The following is a 17,146-nucleotide window of genomic DNA, read 5'->3' as shown; positions in this document are numbered from 1 at the left end:
CCCAGAGTCCTAGATGACCCTCACCTCAGCCTCCTTGGTGCAGCTCTGTAGTGAGGTTTGCAGCTGGGTAATAATGCTGTCTCTCTCCCTCAGGCAGTGGCTGTATTTCTCCTCAGCTTCTTGTTTGAGCCACTGCTGATTCCGGCAGGCCAGCGAGGTCTGCTCCAGCTCCAGGTCCTTCACCTTGACCAGCCCATCCAGACTCTGAGAGAGACACAAAGACAGAGATACTCAAACACAATAAGCAGTTTCATTTCTTTAAGTATAACTCTGCTGCCAATCTAGACTTATTAAGCTGTAACCCTCGCCTCCCCCTTCCCTTCCCTCTTCACAGTGACCTACATTGATGGTCTCCTCGTTGTTGGACAGGATGCAGCGAAGCCTGTCCTGGTCTCTGTCTTTCTCGCGCAGGGCGAGCTGCAGCTGACGGACCTCGCTCTCCTTCTCCTCCAGGGTGCGAAATTTCTCATCAATTGCTTGCTGTCAAGAGAGAGAGTGAGTGTGGTTAGAAAAACACTCAGAACACCTATGGGGCTACTCTCCAGCTTTTCATTTTCACACTTTTCCTGTCTCTGTCAACTTCCACGTGTAGAATATAAAATGTAGTCAGTTACGACTTTGCCACTTTAGCTTATCATTATCTTGTATGTCCGAAGGTGTCCATGTGACGGGCAGTGTGATAGTTAAAAGGTCTATAACTGGACAGTAAGTAATTTGCTTGTTTGGTTTGCTGCTTTGATTCCAGCCCATCTTGGTTATATTCATTAAAGCCAGCCCTCTCTTACCTCCAGTGCTCTATCCCGGTTCTTGATGCGCTCTCTCAGTTTGTCCAGCAGGGCGTCCCGACTCTCGCTGCTTTGTCGTGAGTCCTGCTGATGGTCCAGGAGCTCCATGTACTCCTTCAGAAAGAGCGCACAGTAATCAGAATACTGCTAGGGTCTTTGTTATGCCAGTCATGGTGTAAAGTACTGTACTTCTGCCTCCTATCCCCCTACTGCCCATGTTTCCAATTTAACATCTGTAAGGGCGGAGACATATGCCTTACTGTATGCTGTAAGGGTTTGGTTCAGGTGGTCAGTAGCACAGGATCTCCTGGCTTCAAATGGTCTCTACAGTGCATTCTAGCAAACACTGGCACTACAACTTAATCCAGTATGAAGTCCGATCCCTGACAAGTTTAGCCTAGACCTGAGAATTATCATCTCAAAGTTACCGGAGCAAGCTTCTCTTTGCGAGGCCCCTCACCTGCACCAGCTGCTCCTTGTCCTTGAGGGCAAGGCTCAACCGCTGGATGCTGGTCTCCCGAACCTGAATCTCCATCTGCTTCTTGCTTTCCCTCTCCTTCAGGAGCTGCTCCTTCTCCTGGAGCTCACCTCGAGTCTTCTGTAGAGCACTGCGTAGCTCCTGGCACAGAGGAAGAGAACACCCACATACATGGAAAAAATGAACAAACAAAAGGTACACCGTGACAAACAGAATTAAAAAACATGTAGTGTAGGATATAGTATGAATATTGGATCAATTCTGCAACAAGTCACACTCTTATAATAGTTTTTATAAGTGTGTTGTGGTGGTAAAAAAGCCCTGCATTTATGTAATAAGCATCAGAGCCCCACCTGGTTGTGCTGAGCTGTGACCTCTCTCTGCTGTAGCGCCTCCTGCAGGTCACTGTGCAGGTGGTCCTGGGCGCGGGTCTGGTCCGCAGACTTGCGCTCGCACTGTCTGTGAGCTCGCTGCACGCTCTGCAGCTCCAGCTGGGTGGAGAAGAGCGAGCTCTGGAGGGTCAAGAGCTCAGCCTGGAGCTGTGGGAGCTGAGCAGGATCCAACTCCTCCTCTGTGACCTGGACAAGAGGGTGGAGAAGCTGGTTTAATAATCAGACTTAAGGGGGTGAGAGACATTAGTGTGCAAGTGAATTATTAAATCAAGGTTGGAATACAGAAGCTACGAGTACAGAACATGTGCAATTTGCCTTTCCTTCATTGAGCATACACTCTCACCTGCAGCTGCTCAAGCTGGTTCCTGTGAGCCATCACTCGCAGTTTACACAGGGTCTCATTCTGGCCTTCGATGACATTGTAAAGTTCTTCAGCCTGAAACACAATAGCCCACTAGTTTGACTTCATCCAGAATATAAGCCTTTCAGTATTGTAATGTATGCTTTGCAGCTCCTTGTAAATAAGTGTTATTTGCAAGTGAAGGCTGTTTTCTGGAGAGCAGGGGGGCTTGCTTCTCTCTCCTCACCTCAGAGTCCTTGCTGCTCACAGCCTCGCTCAGATCCTGAATGGTTCGCTCCTGTTTCTGGGCTGCCTGTCTGATGGCACGGAGCTCACACTCCATCTCCATCAGCTTCTGGTGCAGCATCTGGGGGCAAAAAAACATCCACAAACTTCCCAATAAAAACAACTTAATAAGGGAGACCAAAAAAACACCAAGAGGATGAACAACCCCAATTCATTTTTGTTTGTTTTTGCAGTAATCTTTTTCCTAAGACATGCCCCTTAATGAGCTTGTCTGGTGTCTCATAAACTTATATTTAAGTATGTTGTATTGTCTTTTGCACTATAATAAGTGTTACATATGGGGTCCATGTACGGATAGAAGATTATTACCCAAGTAGACTGTATGTGCACTGTCATCACAAACCCCCTCAAAAGAAAAAGTAGTTTAAATCTCCTGTGTGGTTGAATAACTGTGCATACCGTACACACCTCGTTTGCGGCCTCTGTCTCTTGGATCTTTGTTTGCAGGGACTGCACCTGCAGCTGCGCTTTCTGCAGCTCGCTGACACACTGCCCGGCCGCACACTCATACTGGTTCAGCTGGCTCTGCTGCTCCTCGATCAGGTTCTGTACAAGAGGGAAACAAGCTCAGTTAGACAGGGGCGTCAGAGTAAGAATATCAAGACTTGTACTGCTGGGTTTACATTTGCTATTATTATTTAAATGTATTATTTAGCTTATGGCACTTTCCTTCGGACTTGCTGCACTGTTACTGTACCCAGTGGCGTCTCGTCAGCAGTACACATCGCTTTGTTTTTGCTTTGCCTAATTTGCTTTGCCTAATTTGCTTTGCCTAATTAGTGAACTGGAAAGAAATATCAGGATTATATGTAAGGGACAAAACAAAACAAATGCTAACTGCAGTTAGTTTTATTGAAATGCTACAATCTTGATTATTATTATTATTATTATTATTATTTATTTCTTAGCAGACACTCTTATCCAGGGCGACTTACAATTGTTACAAGATATCACATTATACATTATTTCACATTATACAGATATCACATTATTTTACATACAATTACCCATTTAGACAGTTGGGTTTTTACTGGAGCAATCTAGGTACAACAGCAGTGTCCCCCACTGAGGACTGAACCCACAACCCTCCGGTCAAGAGTCCAGAGCCCTAACAACTACTCCACACTGCTGTGATCATGTACTAGGCCTGTAGTGATAATATACACTTGGGTTTGTAAAAGGTTGTTCAGGGGAAAACTTTGACGACACACAGAAAAAATGCAATTTCTAAAAAATACAGAATAAAAACAACACAACAGGTGGCTTTTAACGTCGTTGCAGACAGTGTGAAATAAGCTCATTTAACACTACTACACTACTGCAGAACAGTAGAGCATTTTTATCATGGTTTAGCCCTTATAAGAACACAAAACGTGTTTACAAGATAAGATATGACAAGACAAGTGTCTGGTTATCCGGTAGTAGTGCCTTCCGGCAAGACTGAAATTAGGGCACCATTTGAAAGGAGGCTGAATATGCGTCACATTGACCTACTTTGGAGAACACTGAAAATACGAAAAATACAGAATTATAGAAGGGGGTCTGACAGCTGAGTAAATAGTCATGTGAAAGACCTTTCTGTCAGATTCTATTTTTGTCTTCAATAAAACAAATAATGGAAATGAGCCACACCTCGATCCCTCAGGGCAACGCATTATACCAAGACTGTGATCAGATCATACAATAAAGAATGATAGTCAGTATTCTTAAGTCTATGTACAGAACAGTAATAAACCTGTTTTGACCTTATAACTCTCAGCCTTAAAAAAAAACAAAAAAAACATAACAATTCACAAGGAAGAAGCTAATGAATTTCCTCCTTTGAGTGGTCTGCATTTTAAGCAATAACACATTCTGAATTATTGGTGCCAGCAGACACAGTTTGGGTAGTCCCTGTACAAGCATATGTACATGAAACAACCATGTCCAGTAAATACTAAACAAGACTATCTGGGTAATCCAATATCTGCTCTTAATCTGATTACAGGTATAGGGATGACTTTCATTTAGCTGGCAGCCATCAGGGAGGCTTTGCGTTTCATAGCAACATACTGGTACCTCTGAAATCAGAGAAATATGAAGTACACCCTTATATTACAAATGCAATAGTGTATTGATTTATGAAAGTAAACTGAAATGATATCTGTTTACTGAACAACAAACCGATCCAGTTACCAGCACTTCAGTTATTATTGATGCAAATATTTACATTTCTGTCAGGCTGATTATGGAGTTATATTACTGATAATCTGTCAGTTAAACCAAAATAAATAAAAACAAAACAGCTTTTAAATAAAGTGCTATTAATTATCACAAAATGCTGAGCAGTAGATGACTGAGGTGCAGCCGAGAGGATGTGGCTGGGAATGTCGCGTTGCATCACTTCACTCAGGTAACGGTCGCTATGGCAATGTAGGCGCTACTAGGCAGCGAGCAAGAGGGTGGAATCTTATCAGTAAAGGCATAAATGACCAGTACGCTGTTGTTAATAGCTAATTATCTGTGGTGCTTTTTACACCTGACTGAAAACAAAGTACTCGATTTGCCTTTACAATCCGCAAAATTACAAGAATAGAATACTATTAACAGTACTGTTAATAGACTGATAACCATGTAAATCCCAGACAGACCCATAAGTGCTACAGTACATAGGGCAGCAAAGCTGCTTTGGGCTACTATGTCAAGCAAAGATCCTCTAAAATTGTGATATTAAATCAATTTTACAAGCATATTAGGATTAGACACTAACTGACAGTAACCTTGAGTCGACTCACGAGGCCTGCTTCAGGTTTTTTTGTATTGCCATTAGGAAATGGGTTAACAAGCAATTAGCGAACACCTTTAGAATGGCAGGAAGCCATTTAGTGCGACACCTCTTTTTATTTGTATTTTTTTATCTATATTATCCCTCGAAAGAAACAAAAATAGCTGGAAATTAGTGGCATAGGTTGCTGGAGATTAACACCTGCATGTGTACCCTGGCATTGCAATGGATAGACGTGCTCTTAACACAGCAGGAGGAGGGAGGTCTACCTGACAGCGGAAGGGCAGATACTCCACATAGACATCCTCCCACAGCTCCTCAAGGTCTGCCAGCTCCAACTGGAGCTCCTGCTGGACTCGGGGGGGCACCAGCTCCTGAAACCTTGAAGGGAACTCGCAGATACTATTGTGAGGCGTCCGGGTGGTCATGTCTGAGAAGATCAGCTTGCAGTCAGAGCCTGGAGGTTTGACCAGCACTGGCAGCTTGCTCCCTCGAGGGCTTTGGATGGGCCTGTATTCAAACGTTTTCACTAGCATCAGAGCTAGATCCAGCTTGTTGGTGTGTGCAGTTGAGCTGCATTGGGCCAGATGTTCCTCAGACCAGGAATCTGACTTCTGGTCTTCCTTCAGCTCCCTTTCAGTTTCTTCCTCTTTCCTGGTAGTGCTCCCCATTTCAACAGTGGTGTCCAGAGATTCCACAGAGGAAGCATGGCTCATCTTCTCCAAAAGATCCATGTCTTCCAGAGTTTTATCGCTTGGCAAGGATGCTATCATTGATTCGGGCAAGGGGGTTATAGTCGTTGGGTCCTCGCTGCAGACACTGCCAAGCATGCTAGCTGAGTATCGTGTAGAAGGTCCACATGAAACGCTACTTGCCAGCTTTCTGGGTACCTTGCACACAGCTTCATAGTCTGAATCTGCCACCCGCAGTGCCGCACAGCTTCGGCACTTCCTTGACTTGTGAAGAGAGATCTCGGAGACATTGCTGTGGACGTGGGGTTCTACGGTTTGCTCCTCATGTTCAGCCCAGGATTCGTATCCTGAATAAACAAAGTCCTCCTGGAGCAAGGCGTTGTACTTCACATCAGGCAAGCCGGAGATGTCCACAGTGCAGTCCATAGCCTTCTCTTGGCCCTGCTCATCGCTGTTGTTCTTTCGGTAGAGGCTGGCGACACAATGCCTGAGCCTGTGCTTTTCCTGTAGGAGTTTCTGTAGCCTTTCAATGGACAGCGCCTCAATGCGTGCAATGACAGTGTCGAAGCGGTACATGCGGTCTAGCATGAAGGTACACTTGCTGCAGGCGAACTCGCCCTTGCCGTCACGGCTCAACTCCCTGCCCAGCACGTGGGACAGCAGCACCTGCAAGTTGAGTTTAGAGGCCGGGTGGAAGATCCACCTCCGCTGGTTTCCGCACAGGTCCCTTGCGCAGATACGACACACCTCCTTCATCCTGGTCTCCAGCATCGAGGCGGCTAGCTGCACCAATTTGTCAAGTCAATTCAGAATGTATTTCTGTGCAATTGAGATACAAAGTATCTTTCTTAAATCAGCAACACATTGCTTTAATAGAATATATTTGAGAGATATTTATAAATACATTAAATATATGGGCAAACTCTGAGCCATTCCGTTTCTATAAATATCTTTGCAAAACTGTCTGATACAATGAAGTGGGTTTCATTGCACTTGATAGATTTGTTTTTCCCGTCTTTACACCTGTTATCCTGAATGAACACCCGTTATTAATATCAATATCTCCAAAACATCAATGTTTCAAACAAATAATATGTCAAACAATTATAAACAGTCCGCAGATAATATGCATATTACAAACAGCCAGTGTACGTTAATATCCTTAAAAAAAATGAAATGGATCGTGAAAGCACTCCCTTCGCCTTTTTAATACGGATATGGCAGAGGCTGGCATCAGTATTCGTTTACATAGACACTTCACTGTTGGTAGTCCTTTGTAATGGAAATCCTGATGCAATAGGCTCCGGCAGGAAAATTAATTCAAATGAAACGCTTCAGTATTCAAATGTGCAATGTACACAAAATGTTACTTATTAGTCCCTGTTTAAAACGGCATAATACATAGGAGATGCAGTGATATTACGACTCCTCCTGTCTCTTGTTTAGTTCAGTCCGTCAGGTTTACAACGTCACCATCTTCATCATTGTGCTTGTGGCAGAATGGTTTGAGCAGCAATGTGAAATCCGATTCTTTCTGAAAGCAGGATCATTTCTGAAATTTCATCTTTAGGCAAACAGCAGCAGAGCCCCGTTATGTTTAATCTACAGCCGGTTTCAGCGTTATTGACAAGATAGCGAGACCGCTATACAACCATTATGCTGAGCACAACAATTTACAGTCAGAAATGATGTGGCAACACTGCAACCAGTGAGCGCCGCTGAAGCGGAATATACCAACTAAAATACGGGGGCGTGTATGGGAAATTCTCCCATAAGCGTATAAAAAGATAGGGCTTGGCGTACGTGTGTTCAGATCTCATTTGTTACATCTGTCTTCCAAACAGTCACATTTATATTCCGACACTCAAATAATAAAACTAAAAATACATCCGAAGTTGAAAAGCTTACAAAAATCCCCTCTCACGTTGCCACAGTCTGAGTGCAAGTTATTTGCATGCACTCTGCTGTTCCCTCTGATCTAGTCTGGACTATAGAGAGAGAGAGGGGGGGTGAATGACTAAACTGGTAATTGTAATAGAAACAATAACATAATAGAGTCTATTTTTTGTACATAAACCAGCGTATAAATACCCAAGGCAACATAGTAGGTACAATATAACCCAGACAATAGAGGGATTTGTTAAATACAATAGATTAAATATAGCCATCACTTTTAATACGGGGACAATATTGATTGAAAACGTAATGTCTGTAAGAATTGAAAAAAAAAAAAAAAAAATCCTGAAGTAAAAAGTATACCGTAACGTAAAACGCATACAGTACAGTATATTCCATAGATGCTCTTATTTTGTGAATTGTATTGGGTGCGCGACCGATTCTGCCTATGGAGAGTTCTACTCGAGCGCTCTGTGCTGCTTGCACAAATTTTAGGTTATATTACCCGCTTTTGTATTTTTAGATTTAGTTTCGTTATTGCGAGTAGACGTTAATACAGTAGTGTGCAGATGTTATATTAGTTTCAGTTTAACATTTTTAAACTTGGAAAGAAGTTACAAGACGTTTCATGTAATATTTCTCAATATAAAAATGATTATAAATCTGTTAGCTCCCAATGGCTGAAACAGCGAATTGCTGAAGGTAAAATTGGCATCTGGCCATTAAGCCAAGCTGTTTCATCATACTGTGCTTTTCAAATAGTAACATTCACAGATCACCAGTCTAACCCTGTGACTGCAGAGCCAGTAAATGGAATCTTTCTCCCCCGTCTGGTCAGCACTTTGCCAGCAACACATCGGCTTTGTAGGAAAAGCCCCTTCACCATGGATGAGCAGTTAAAACAAGGATTCATCCATTTGAAGATATGAGCGAGGGAACAGAGGTAACTGTTTTTATTTATTGTTTACTAAGGTTTCTCTATTAAAAAAAACACTCAGGCTTGTATAGGATACAATGTTATACATATTTGACAGTATACACCTTTGAGGGTTCTTTGTGTTTTTCATTTTTGGTATTGGTCTGTATGATATATTTTGTGCTCAGCATTCCAGGACTTTGCCTATTCAGGGTAAGCGTCCTGGGCCGACCATGAATAGCAAACTCTTGAACACCACCTCCACTGCAATGGCCCAGAGAGCTCTCTCTTCTAATATATATTTTTTTCAATTCAAATCTTTCATTACGTTTCTTGGACACCAATACATCTTTTTATTTTGTGGTGGTCTACTGGTAACATGCCTTTTAAGGATCTCAAACATACCACAGTTTATGATTTGTATTGCGTCGTTACTAATTATATTTTTCAATATATAAACCAGGACTATGCAAATTGAGGGTTGTTTGCCTGTCCACACAGTTCATACCCTTTAGCTCTGTGATCAGCTCAGCTTCTTCAAACAGCCACAGATACCTGAGCCAGCATAGAGTAAGACATTGCCTTTCACTGAGACTGATGACATTGAAATGACAGCACTGGAAGGGGGACCCACATCAACATGCTCAGGGCTTTGTGTTAATCCATTAATGGCATCAGTGGGTTAATAAGGACATATCTGCAGCCTGGTTTCATGATGACAGCTTGGTGCCTGTAATCACCACAAGCTTTAAATCCAGCGAGACAGATCAGAACATTGTGTCTGTGCCATGACTTCCTTCTGTAGTCGGTTTTAGGATCTTAGCTTTGCTACACTACCATCTCACACCAGAACAGCAGTGTGGAGTGGGGCAGCAGTGTGGAGTAGTGGTTAGGGCTCTGGACTCTTGACCAGAGGGTTGTGGGTTCAATTCCAGGTGGGGGACATTGCTGCTGTACCCTTGAGCAAGGTACTTTACCTAGATTGCTCCAGTAAAAAGCCCAACTGTATAAATGGGTAATTGTATGTAAAACTAATGTGTAAAAAATAATATAATTGTATGTCAAAACAATGTGATATCTTGTAACAATTGTAAGTCGCCCTGGATAAGGGCGCCTGCAAAGAAATTAATAATAAAGAACAGTGGACACTCACTGCAGCCTTATTTAGACAATGCCTACCTAATCAGAAAGGTAAATCAGGTGTTTGTTTTGTGAGCTTTTTAATTTAAAAGTCAAACCATCATTATATTAACTTTACTGGACTATATTACTACATTGTAGTTTGTATAAGAACATTGTCAGCCTCAGATGATTTTTCTTCCTAGCCGGCAGGAGTACAAAGGCCATTACAGGCCTTTGGGTAAACAGGCAAGACCAGGATTTTAACCCACAAGCTCCAGATCATATGACTCCACCCACACTCCATAGTCTCTTCAGGAAGGCTAAGCAAAATGAATAACAATAATAACAAAAGTTATAGAGCCAGGCACCTACCTTTTATCTATTAGGTCAACTAGGAGTCAGAACATGTGCTTTAAAGTCAGCATTTCTAATTCTGTTCAATATATTTGCATTTCTATGGAAGCCGTTTTACATATGAAGACTACAAAAGGAACTGAATGGAGGTGCAATAAAACTACTAGCAAGAAACAATAGCCAAACATGCATAGGTATATTGGTTGATTGGCACTATATACATGGTTGATTTACACTTGTAAATGTGCTTGTTTTTGGTATGCCATACTGACATTAAGAAATTGATGCTTTTATTATTTTTGATTCCAGTTTTATAACATCCTGTTCAGGCAATACATAATCTAGACACTGAATGGGTTTTACAAACCCAAAGGAAGGAATGTCTTATGTTGTACAGCTGTACTACACCAAATAACACAATGTATCTTTAGCTAAATCTTATTAGTTATATACAGCAATTGCCAGAATAACCATAGAAGAGATTTCAAAAAAGCAATGAAAAATACTATGGAAATCAATTGCACAAACGTCCTCAAACATAAAGCATTCTGCATTCCCTTTATAAACAATGCTGACACTGTCATCATCACTTAATAATTATTGTTAGTTTATGTTGCATAATTTGCTTTAGAAAACTGAATTCAGATCAAGCGTCGTCTCGAGAATCGCATGCGTTTTCTCAGATGCTCCAGCAGAGGGTGTGCACTCTCCACTGGAACACAGAGTAATGCCGTGAGGTCCTCAAACTGCAATTCAACACTCAGGCAGACTTGAACTCTATCTGCATACCTGCATCTCCTGCTGAATCCGCAGCTTCTCCCGGCCCAGCTCATCTTGGAAAAACTGCAACCACAAAGAAGGAGTCACAGCTGTGAGAAAGCAATTACCCTGTAGTCAGATACCTGTCTGTTACCATTCTGTATTCCGCATATAACTACAGAGACTGAATCTGTCAGTACTATCAGAATACAAACACCATACTGATATATAGCATGCCACAAGGGTACACTATACATTTTCTAAAGTAATTGGCTGGATGAATCATACCTGCATTCTTCAAGTCAATGGTACAATCTAACTATGCTTTTTAATTTATCTAGAATCACAGTAGGCACATCATATACCTGTGAGGAGAACTGGCCTGTTATTAAATACATGATTCTGCATTGTGATATTCTGTTAGACAATTTAAGAAAAAGTTGTAGATGAATGTGAAGTATCGCTTTCTAGAAATTCACCAGAACTTTTTTTTTTTTAAGAATGAATGGTTTAATTTGTGCACAAAGCAATGTAGCGATCTCATAGCTGCGCAATACTCAGCAAAATCACTATTGCTGCAGTTTCAGAGAGACACAAATCACAGCCCGGGTGAATCATTTAAACTGTAGCCTGTGTCTGCTCAGTAAATCTTCCAAACAGCACATTTCTTTCAGGAAGATTAAACAGCACCTGAGGAGCATGGATTGGAATTGTGGGTAAGGAAAAAGACTACCACAGAGACCGAAAAAAAAATGTGTCACTGTACTATTTCAAAATAGAAAATAAAAAAGGTTAGCATTTTCTGTGTTATTTTCTAAATCTGAGTAGTTCCTCGATTGACCTTGACCCCCAGTAGAGGAGTTGTTCTGTCAGACTGTTCAGTCTTCACACTACCTTGAGTTGGAGCTACTCAGCCCCTTGCATGCCAGTGTTTTCAAGCACACTGATATCTTGTATCAGGAATGCTGTCAGGCTGTGAATGTCACACATGTGTGTTACTTCTCTTGTCACACACACGATTATTTCTCTGAATCAGCTGCTAGGTATTCATGTAAATCACTGAAATTGCACCACTTGGAAAACTGGAACTTGCTAAACAATAATCCCCAGCCAAGTATTGTAGTTTCTGAAATATTTAAAATAGCGGAACAACTTTATTTATACTGTCTTCTTATGGTTTTGTAATGTTTTGAGACATTTCTGGTAGTTTTCTACTGAATGTTCTATATTTTGTATTGTTTAAGTTCCTTTACATTGTGTTATCTGGAGGGAGGATGTGTGTGGTATATTATAAACTGTATAACATAGACAGGTGTCCAAGCCTACTTTACAACAAGTAACACCCACCTCTGTATTCAAGGTCATGTCTTATGTATGTTCTTTGTAACTTCCAGAAGCCAATTCCAAAACTCTTGTGCTTTAGCTTACACAGCTATAAAATGAGAATTGCTGCAGCAGTCTCACCTCAACATCTGTTTCTTTCTCCTGCAGAGATGAGGTGAGTTCCAGGACTTGATCTCCAAGTCCTCCCACCTTCTCGTTCAGAACAGTCTTCTCGTCTGATAGTTCGGTAATGAGAGCATCTTTGGATCTCAACGCCTGTGTCAGCTGATCGATTGTCCTGGAAACAGAGGCAGGGAGAGCGTTAGAGAGAAGGAGTGGGAGTTTTACATCAGTTCAGAAAATAGGTACACTGACGTACGGATGTCAAGGGTATACCTGTCCTTATCGGCCAGGGTATGCTGGTCCCACAGGCTGAGGTGGTCTGCGCTCTCTTTGGGATTCTCATTTAGTCTCTTCTCGAGGTCCAGGCAGCGGAGTGTCTCAGCTTCTGCAAGAGCAGTCATTCTCTCTGCCTCGTTCTTTGCTAGCTTGGCTTCCTGGAAAGGGGGCAAAAAAACACTAAATTGGCTGGTTTCACAGACTCTAACCAATATGGGACACCTTACCTAGAGTAACATTAGACAGTCCAAGAAGTGTGCTAATCAGTGCCTAACTGAAACATTTATGGTTGGTTTCATAGACCCTGATTATCAGTAATCTTATAATGGTAAATTGGGTAAGGTAGTGCAATATTAGTGCTAATCGGGGTCTGTGAAACCAACCATTTATCTTTTATAGTCTTACCGACTCAAGACTTCTCTTCCAACTGCAAAACACTACTAAATGTTTATTGTCATCCAAAAACACATACATGTCATTAGATGTATTGTGTGATGTTGTTTGTGAATAGACAGCTGCTGTATCCTAAAGACCTTTTTCATTGTCAAGATCTCAACAAGTGATTTTGTTTCTAAAGGCTATTTTGGGTTACTTTTGACAGATTCATGCGTGCAGTTGGTAGCCCTTTAACTCTTCGACTCAATGCTGCCCACCTCTTGCAGAAGCTGGATCTTGGTTTCCAGGATCTCCTGCATGTGGTCGATTTCCTGCTGCCTCTCCTCGCACCGTCGCTGCAGCTCAGCCTCATTGTGATTGGTCAGGCTTTCTGCTGTAGTTCTACCAGGGGAAACGAAGGGGCCAGGTTATAGAAACAGACACTCAGCATATACATTTTCATGTTTCTATCATAATACATTATCCTGGTATTGTACATCTATGACTTTGAAGATAACTTCAGCACAAACATACAGTTCAGAAGCCAGGCATTCAAGAAACAGTAACAGCAAGAGTGTGGTTCATCTCCTCACTCAATGGCAAAATCGAGAAGAATCTCCAATCATACTGGAGCTTCTCTCTTTTGGGTTTCATCCAAGGATTACTTTTCCCTGCTATTGTTTTCCATCACGTTATTAGCTTCCTAAATGAGCTAGTCCTGGCTATTACTGACTCACGGAAATACAACAGCAGGATAATGAAAAAAACTCAGTATTAAGTGCATCCTGTTATGATCTTTTCTATTTGCAAATTAGTTATGGCAGTTCTGGGTTGGTACAAACCTGGCAAAATGTCATGCAAAGTGTTTTTTTAATTAAAATACAATATATTTTGTCAGACTGAGTCCATCAGGTTTGTGTTTATGTTCCATTCTCACTTGCTTCACTGATGGCCATTAGCCATATGTTTTAGGTGATGTATTATCCTGAATTCTTGTGGAAAGCCCAAGGTTTTAAGTTCTGCTCATGTTGTGCCAATGTCGATCCATTACCATCTCGCCAATGCGGCTTTGATCAGCCTCAGGTCATGCTAAGGTCAGAACTAAAAGTTCTCTGAGCCAATCGGCTGTTGGTTGCGTGTGTCAAGCCTGACTGTTATCCTACACCAGGGCTACTTATAGCAATATCTGTAATTCAAGTGGAGATGTATATTGACTTATATTATAAACTTACGAACACAACAGGACACTGAGGAAATAATGGGGCCTCAATTCCAGAGGATAAATAATTATCCTGTACTTTCTCAGCTCTTTTCATGGAAGCATTATGGGATAATGTACAACTCTAAAAAAAAGCCATGCAGTATTTGCTCTGTATAGTTTTAAAAAAAAACAAAAAATATGCTGTATGTAATAAATTTGATTTTTACTTGACTTTTGTCTTTCAAACCCTTTTTCCCATGTTTATGTTATCATGATTCATTTGCAGGTACTACATGTTCACATCAGTCTTCACAATCATTTTAAATTCTATAACTCAATTGACCTTCACTCCTCCGTCTGACACTAATTTGTTGAGTCTTGGAAAATAAAGTCGACCCCTCCTAAAGTATACTTCAGGCCTGATCAACAACTCAAATCTGTATTGGGTATCTAACGGAATAACGCCACAGCTAGGCAGTTGACAGGGCAGACAGCTTATCTTTCAGCAGCAGTTGGTCAAGCAGTCAGTCTAACACCATACCATGTATGCACGCAAATACACACTGAGAGGGGCCTTGACTAATTAAAAGTTACATAATGTGAACAATACTAGCTGTCAAATTATTAGATCACCAAAATGTCTTGATTGAAATGGTGGGTGATATAAACTCTTAAAAGCATCCTCTCTGGTGTTTTATAAATTTTATTTGGATAGAAACACACCCTTGTTTACTCATTGGCTCAGGAGGTCAGGACATAGCAATCACACAAACACTTTGCAAGTCCACTGAGAAATATTACGCAGCCTCTATTCTTTGTTCTCATCTTCTTGCTATACATAATTTCACAATTACTTGGTTTACTTGAGTCTCCTGTTTTGTATCAGCTTGAAAAAATGCAATAAATAGAAAAACATTTTAACAATATATATGGTATATATGTTATCATTTTATATATGAAAAGATTCAGAGCTGTAAGATAGTTGACCACCTTTGCTTTCCCAGGGCAGTGCTTTGGGAAATCAGTGCTGGGACTATCCATTGAATCTCTGTGAGTGCTGATTGATAGTCTTGATCAGTGAGCCCCCCTGACTGTGTTGTTGGCAGACAAGGGGGTTTAATGGTGTCAAAGAGACCCTTCTGTTGTGTTCAGTCAAGGTTTGAACAAATATCTCCCAAACCAAAAGGCATGGCAGTGAATCAAATCTCTGACCTTTCTGTTTGGCAAAGTACCTCACACATATTGGCACACAGTATAGAACAGGGGTGGCCAAAGTCGTCACTTCCTCTCCATGGTTTTTGTTCTAAATTGTTTAATTGAACTAATTAAACCTCCACTCAGACCCTGAAGTAGTTAGTGATCTAATTTTGCCTCTTAAACCTGGAGTGGAATTACCCTCCAGGACTGTGATTGGACACTCCTGGTACAGGGCCTAACTAAAGGTAATGCCACTGGCAAGGGCATCAGCTTCTGTAACACTTTTGGGTTACTTAACACCTTGACATGATGTGGAATTACTATGTAAGTCTAGATTTAAGCACAGTGCAGCTGTTTTAACGGAACACATCTGTCATTTCAAAACACAAACAATATTATTCCTAGTGATGTAAAATTATTAACAACAGGTTTTCTGGTGGTTATCAGAGTGTTAGACATTATCCGGGACCTGCTTTCATGTGTGATGGTTCAGTTCTAGTCTCGAATGGCTTGACTTATACTATCATCTTAGAAGTTAGCATTCCTGAGGACCTCCCTGAAATGTACATATAAAGGACAACTCAATTCAACTTACAAAGCCTTGTCAAGGAGTGGTTGTTTCTCCTGTAGCTCCTGTTTCAAGCTCTCCACTTCTACTTTCAACTCGATGTTCTGAAAACAAAAGAACAATTAGAGAAGGGGATGGAGAAAGATTGGCTTAGAAGGATATTATTTACTGAAAACATACCCCTAATTTACATTTGAAAGACAATGAATTAATACATTTTTCAATGAATCACAATAATACTACTGTTTATATAAAACTATGTGTTCCACATAGATATGTTTTATGGCTTCATGCAGTAGCATTTATAACATTAATAGGCTTCTTTTTCTTGGACATATTGCTTTACTGTACATGGTTCAGCATTGGCCACTGTTTCATGTCAGGGCATTACAAGGAAAAATGTTATGCCGTCATATTGATTTAAAAATGCAATACATAAATGACATCAGTTTAGATACAATTTATTGCATATAAATAACAAGAAAGCTATCAAGACCACACACAGAAGGTCCCTACGTCAGGTGAAATTGAAAGTGAATGAAAACCCCAAATGTTACATTTTGAGTGCTGTACAAAACATGTGCGTTCACACGCCATGATTTATTACTGATGGGAATAAATATTAGTGGCTGTATTGCCATTGTATATCTGCATGGGGAATGTTTCACTTGTGTCATCGCCTTTATATTTATACTGTACACATGGAATGCAGGTCAGATCTTAGCCGGTAGCTATTTTTTGTTACTTGTTTCCCTCAGATTACAGGCCTCTGTGGTTCAATGCATTTTTGTACATTCCAGTTGCTATTTTTTAAATGTTCCTCTCAGATATGCAGGATGTGAAATTAAACCTACAGTTCAAGAACCGTCTGACAGCATGATTTTCAAGAAGGGCAAAATGAAAAATACTAGGTTGCTTAGCAATACACTAAGATAGAATTAAGGAGTTTTCATGGTTGGTAAATTATAAGTAATAATTTGCAGTAAAATGCAAACTGAAGCCCACCAAGAGCCAGTTCCAATTAAAAACATGAATTATACTTAGAATAGTTATAACAAAAAGCTGGGGGTTTGTGACTTTGCTCATCTCATGTGCTGCAAGCCTAAAAATAAGATTAAGTCAAACCACACATTCTGCCTGCCTGCTATTTAAAGCACCTCAGCCCACAGCAACAGAGCCGATTTTAGCTACTCACACAGCTATCTCATATTATTGGTTGGTTGTTCAGAGACCCCTTCTGTCAGGTCTGTTACCATCAGAGAGTGGCATCAGCACATTC

General features: G+C 41.0%; 1 protein-coding gene and 1 long non-coding RNA gene across 10 annotated transcripts in view; one reads left to right on the top strand and one right to left on the bottom strand.

Annotated features, from left to right (window-relative positions):
• LOC117407902 (myomegalin) overlaps nucleotides 1–17,146 on the bottom strand; it is a 76,486-nt gene that overhangs the window by 29,858 nt on the left and 29,482 nt on the right. For 3 of the 9 annotated variants that reach the window (XM_059031746.1, XM_059031744.1, XM_059031747.1), the window contains 13 exons: nucleotides 15,895–15,971; nucleotides 13,180–13,303; nucleotides 12,524–12,684; nucleotides 12,269–12,425; nucleotides 10,835–10,888; nucleotides 2,710–2,847; nucleotides 2,243–2,362; nucleotides 1,999–2,091; nucleotides 1,617–1,841; nucleotides 1,246–1,404; nucleotides 786–899; nucleotides 343–480; nucleotides 25–204 (listed from right to left, as the gene is read on the bottom strand). In XM_059031746.1, coding sequence (XP_058887729.1) covers nucleotides 25–204; nucleotides 343–480; nucleotides 786–899; nucleotides 1,246–1,404; nucleotides 1,617–1,841; nucleotides 1,999–2,091; nucleotides 2,243–2,362; nucleotides 2,710–2,847; nucleotides 10,835–10,888; nucleotides 12,269–12,425; nucleotides 12,524–12,684; nucleotides 13,180–13,303; nucleotides 15,895–15,971 — 1,740 coding nt within the window. Of the gene's footprint in view, nucleotides 1–24; nucleotides 205–342; nucleotides 481–785; nucleotides 900–1,245; nucleotides 1,405–1,616; nucleotides 1,842–1,998; nucleotides 2,092–2,242; nucleotides 2,363–2,709; nucleotides 2,848–5,334; nucleotides 7,465–10,834; nucleotides 10,889–12,268; nucleotides 12,426–12,523; nucleotides 12,685–13,179; nucleotides 13,304–15,894; nucleotides 15,972–17,146 lie in introns of those variants that run through there. The other 6 variants (XM_059031743.1, XM_059031741.1, XM_059031745.1 and 3 more) reach the window with 2 other exon arrangements.
• Nucleotides 12,374–14,333, top strand: LOC131738133 (uncharacterized). The gene is made up of 2 exons (XR_009329661.1): nucleotides 12,374–12,492; nucleotides 13,128–14,333. It is a non-coding gene; the product is annotated as an uncharacterized LOC131738133 (long non-coding RNA).

This window comes from Acipenser ruthenus, chromosome 10, assembly GCF_902713425.1.
Source record: "Acipenser ruthenus chromosome 10, fAciRut3.2 maternal haplotype, whole genome shotgun sequence".
NCBI lineage: Eukaryota > Metazoa > Chordata > Actinopteri > Acipenseriformes > Acipenseridae > Acipenser > Acipenser ruthenus.
Note: the sequence above shows the minus strand (reverse complement) of the source record. Positions and strands in the feature narration are given on the sequence as shown.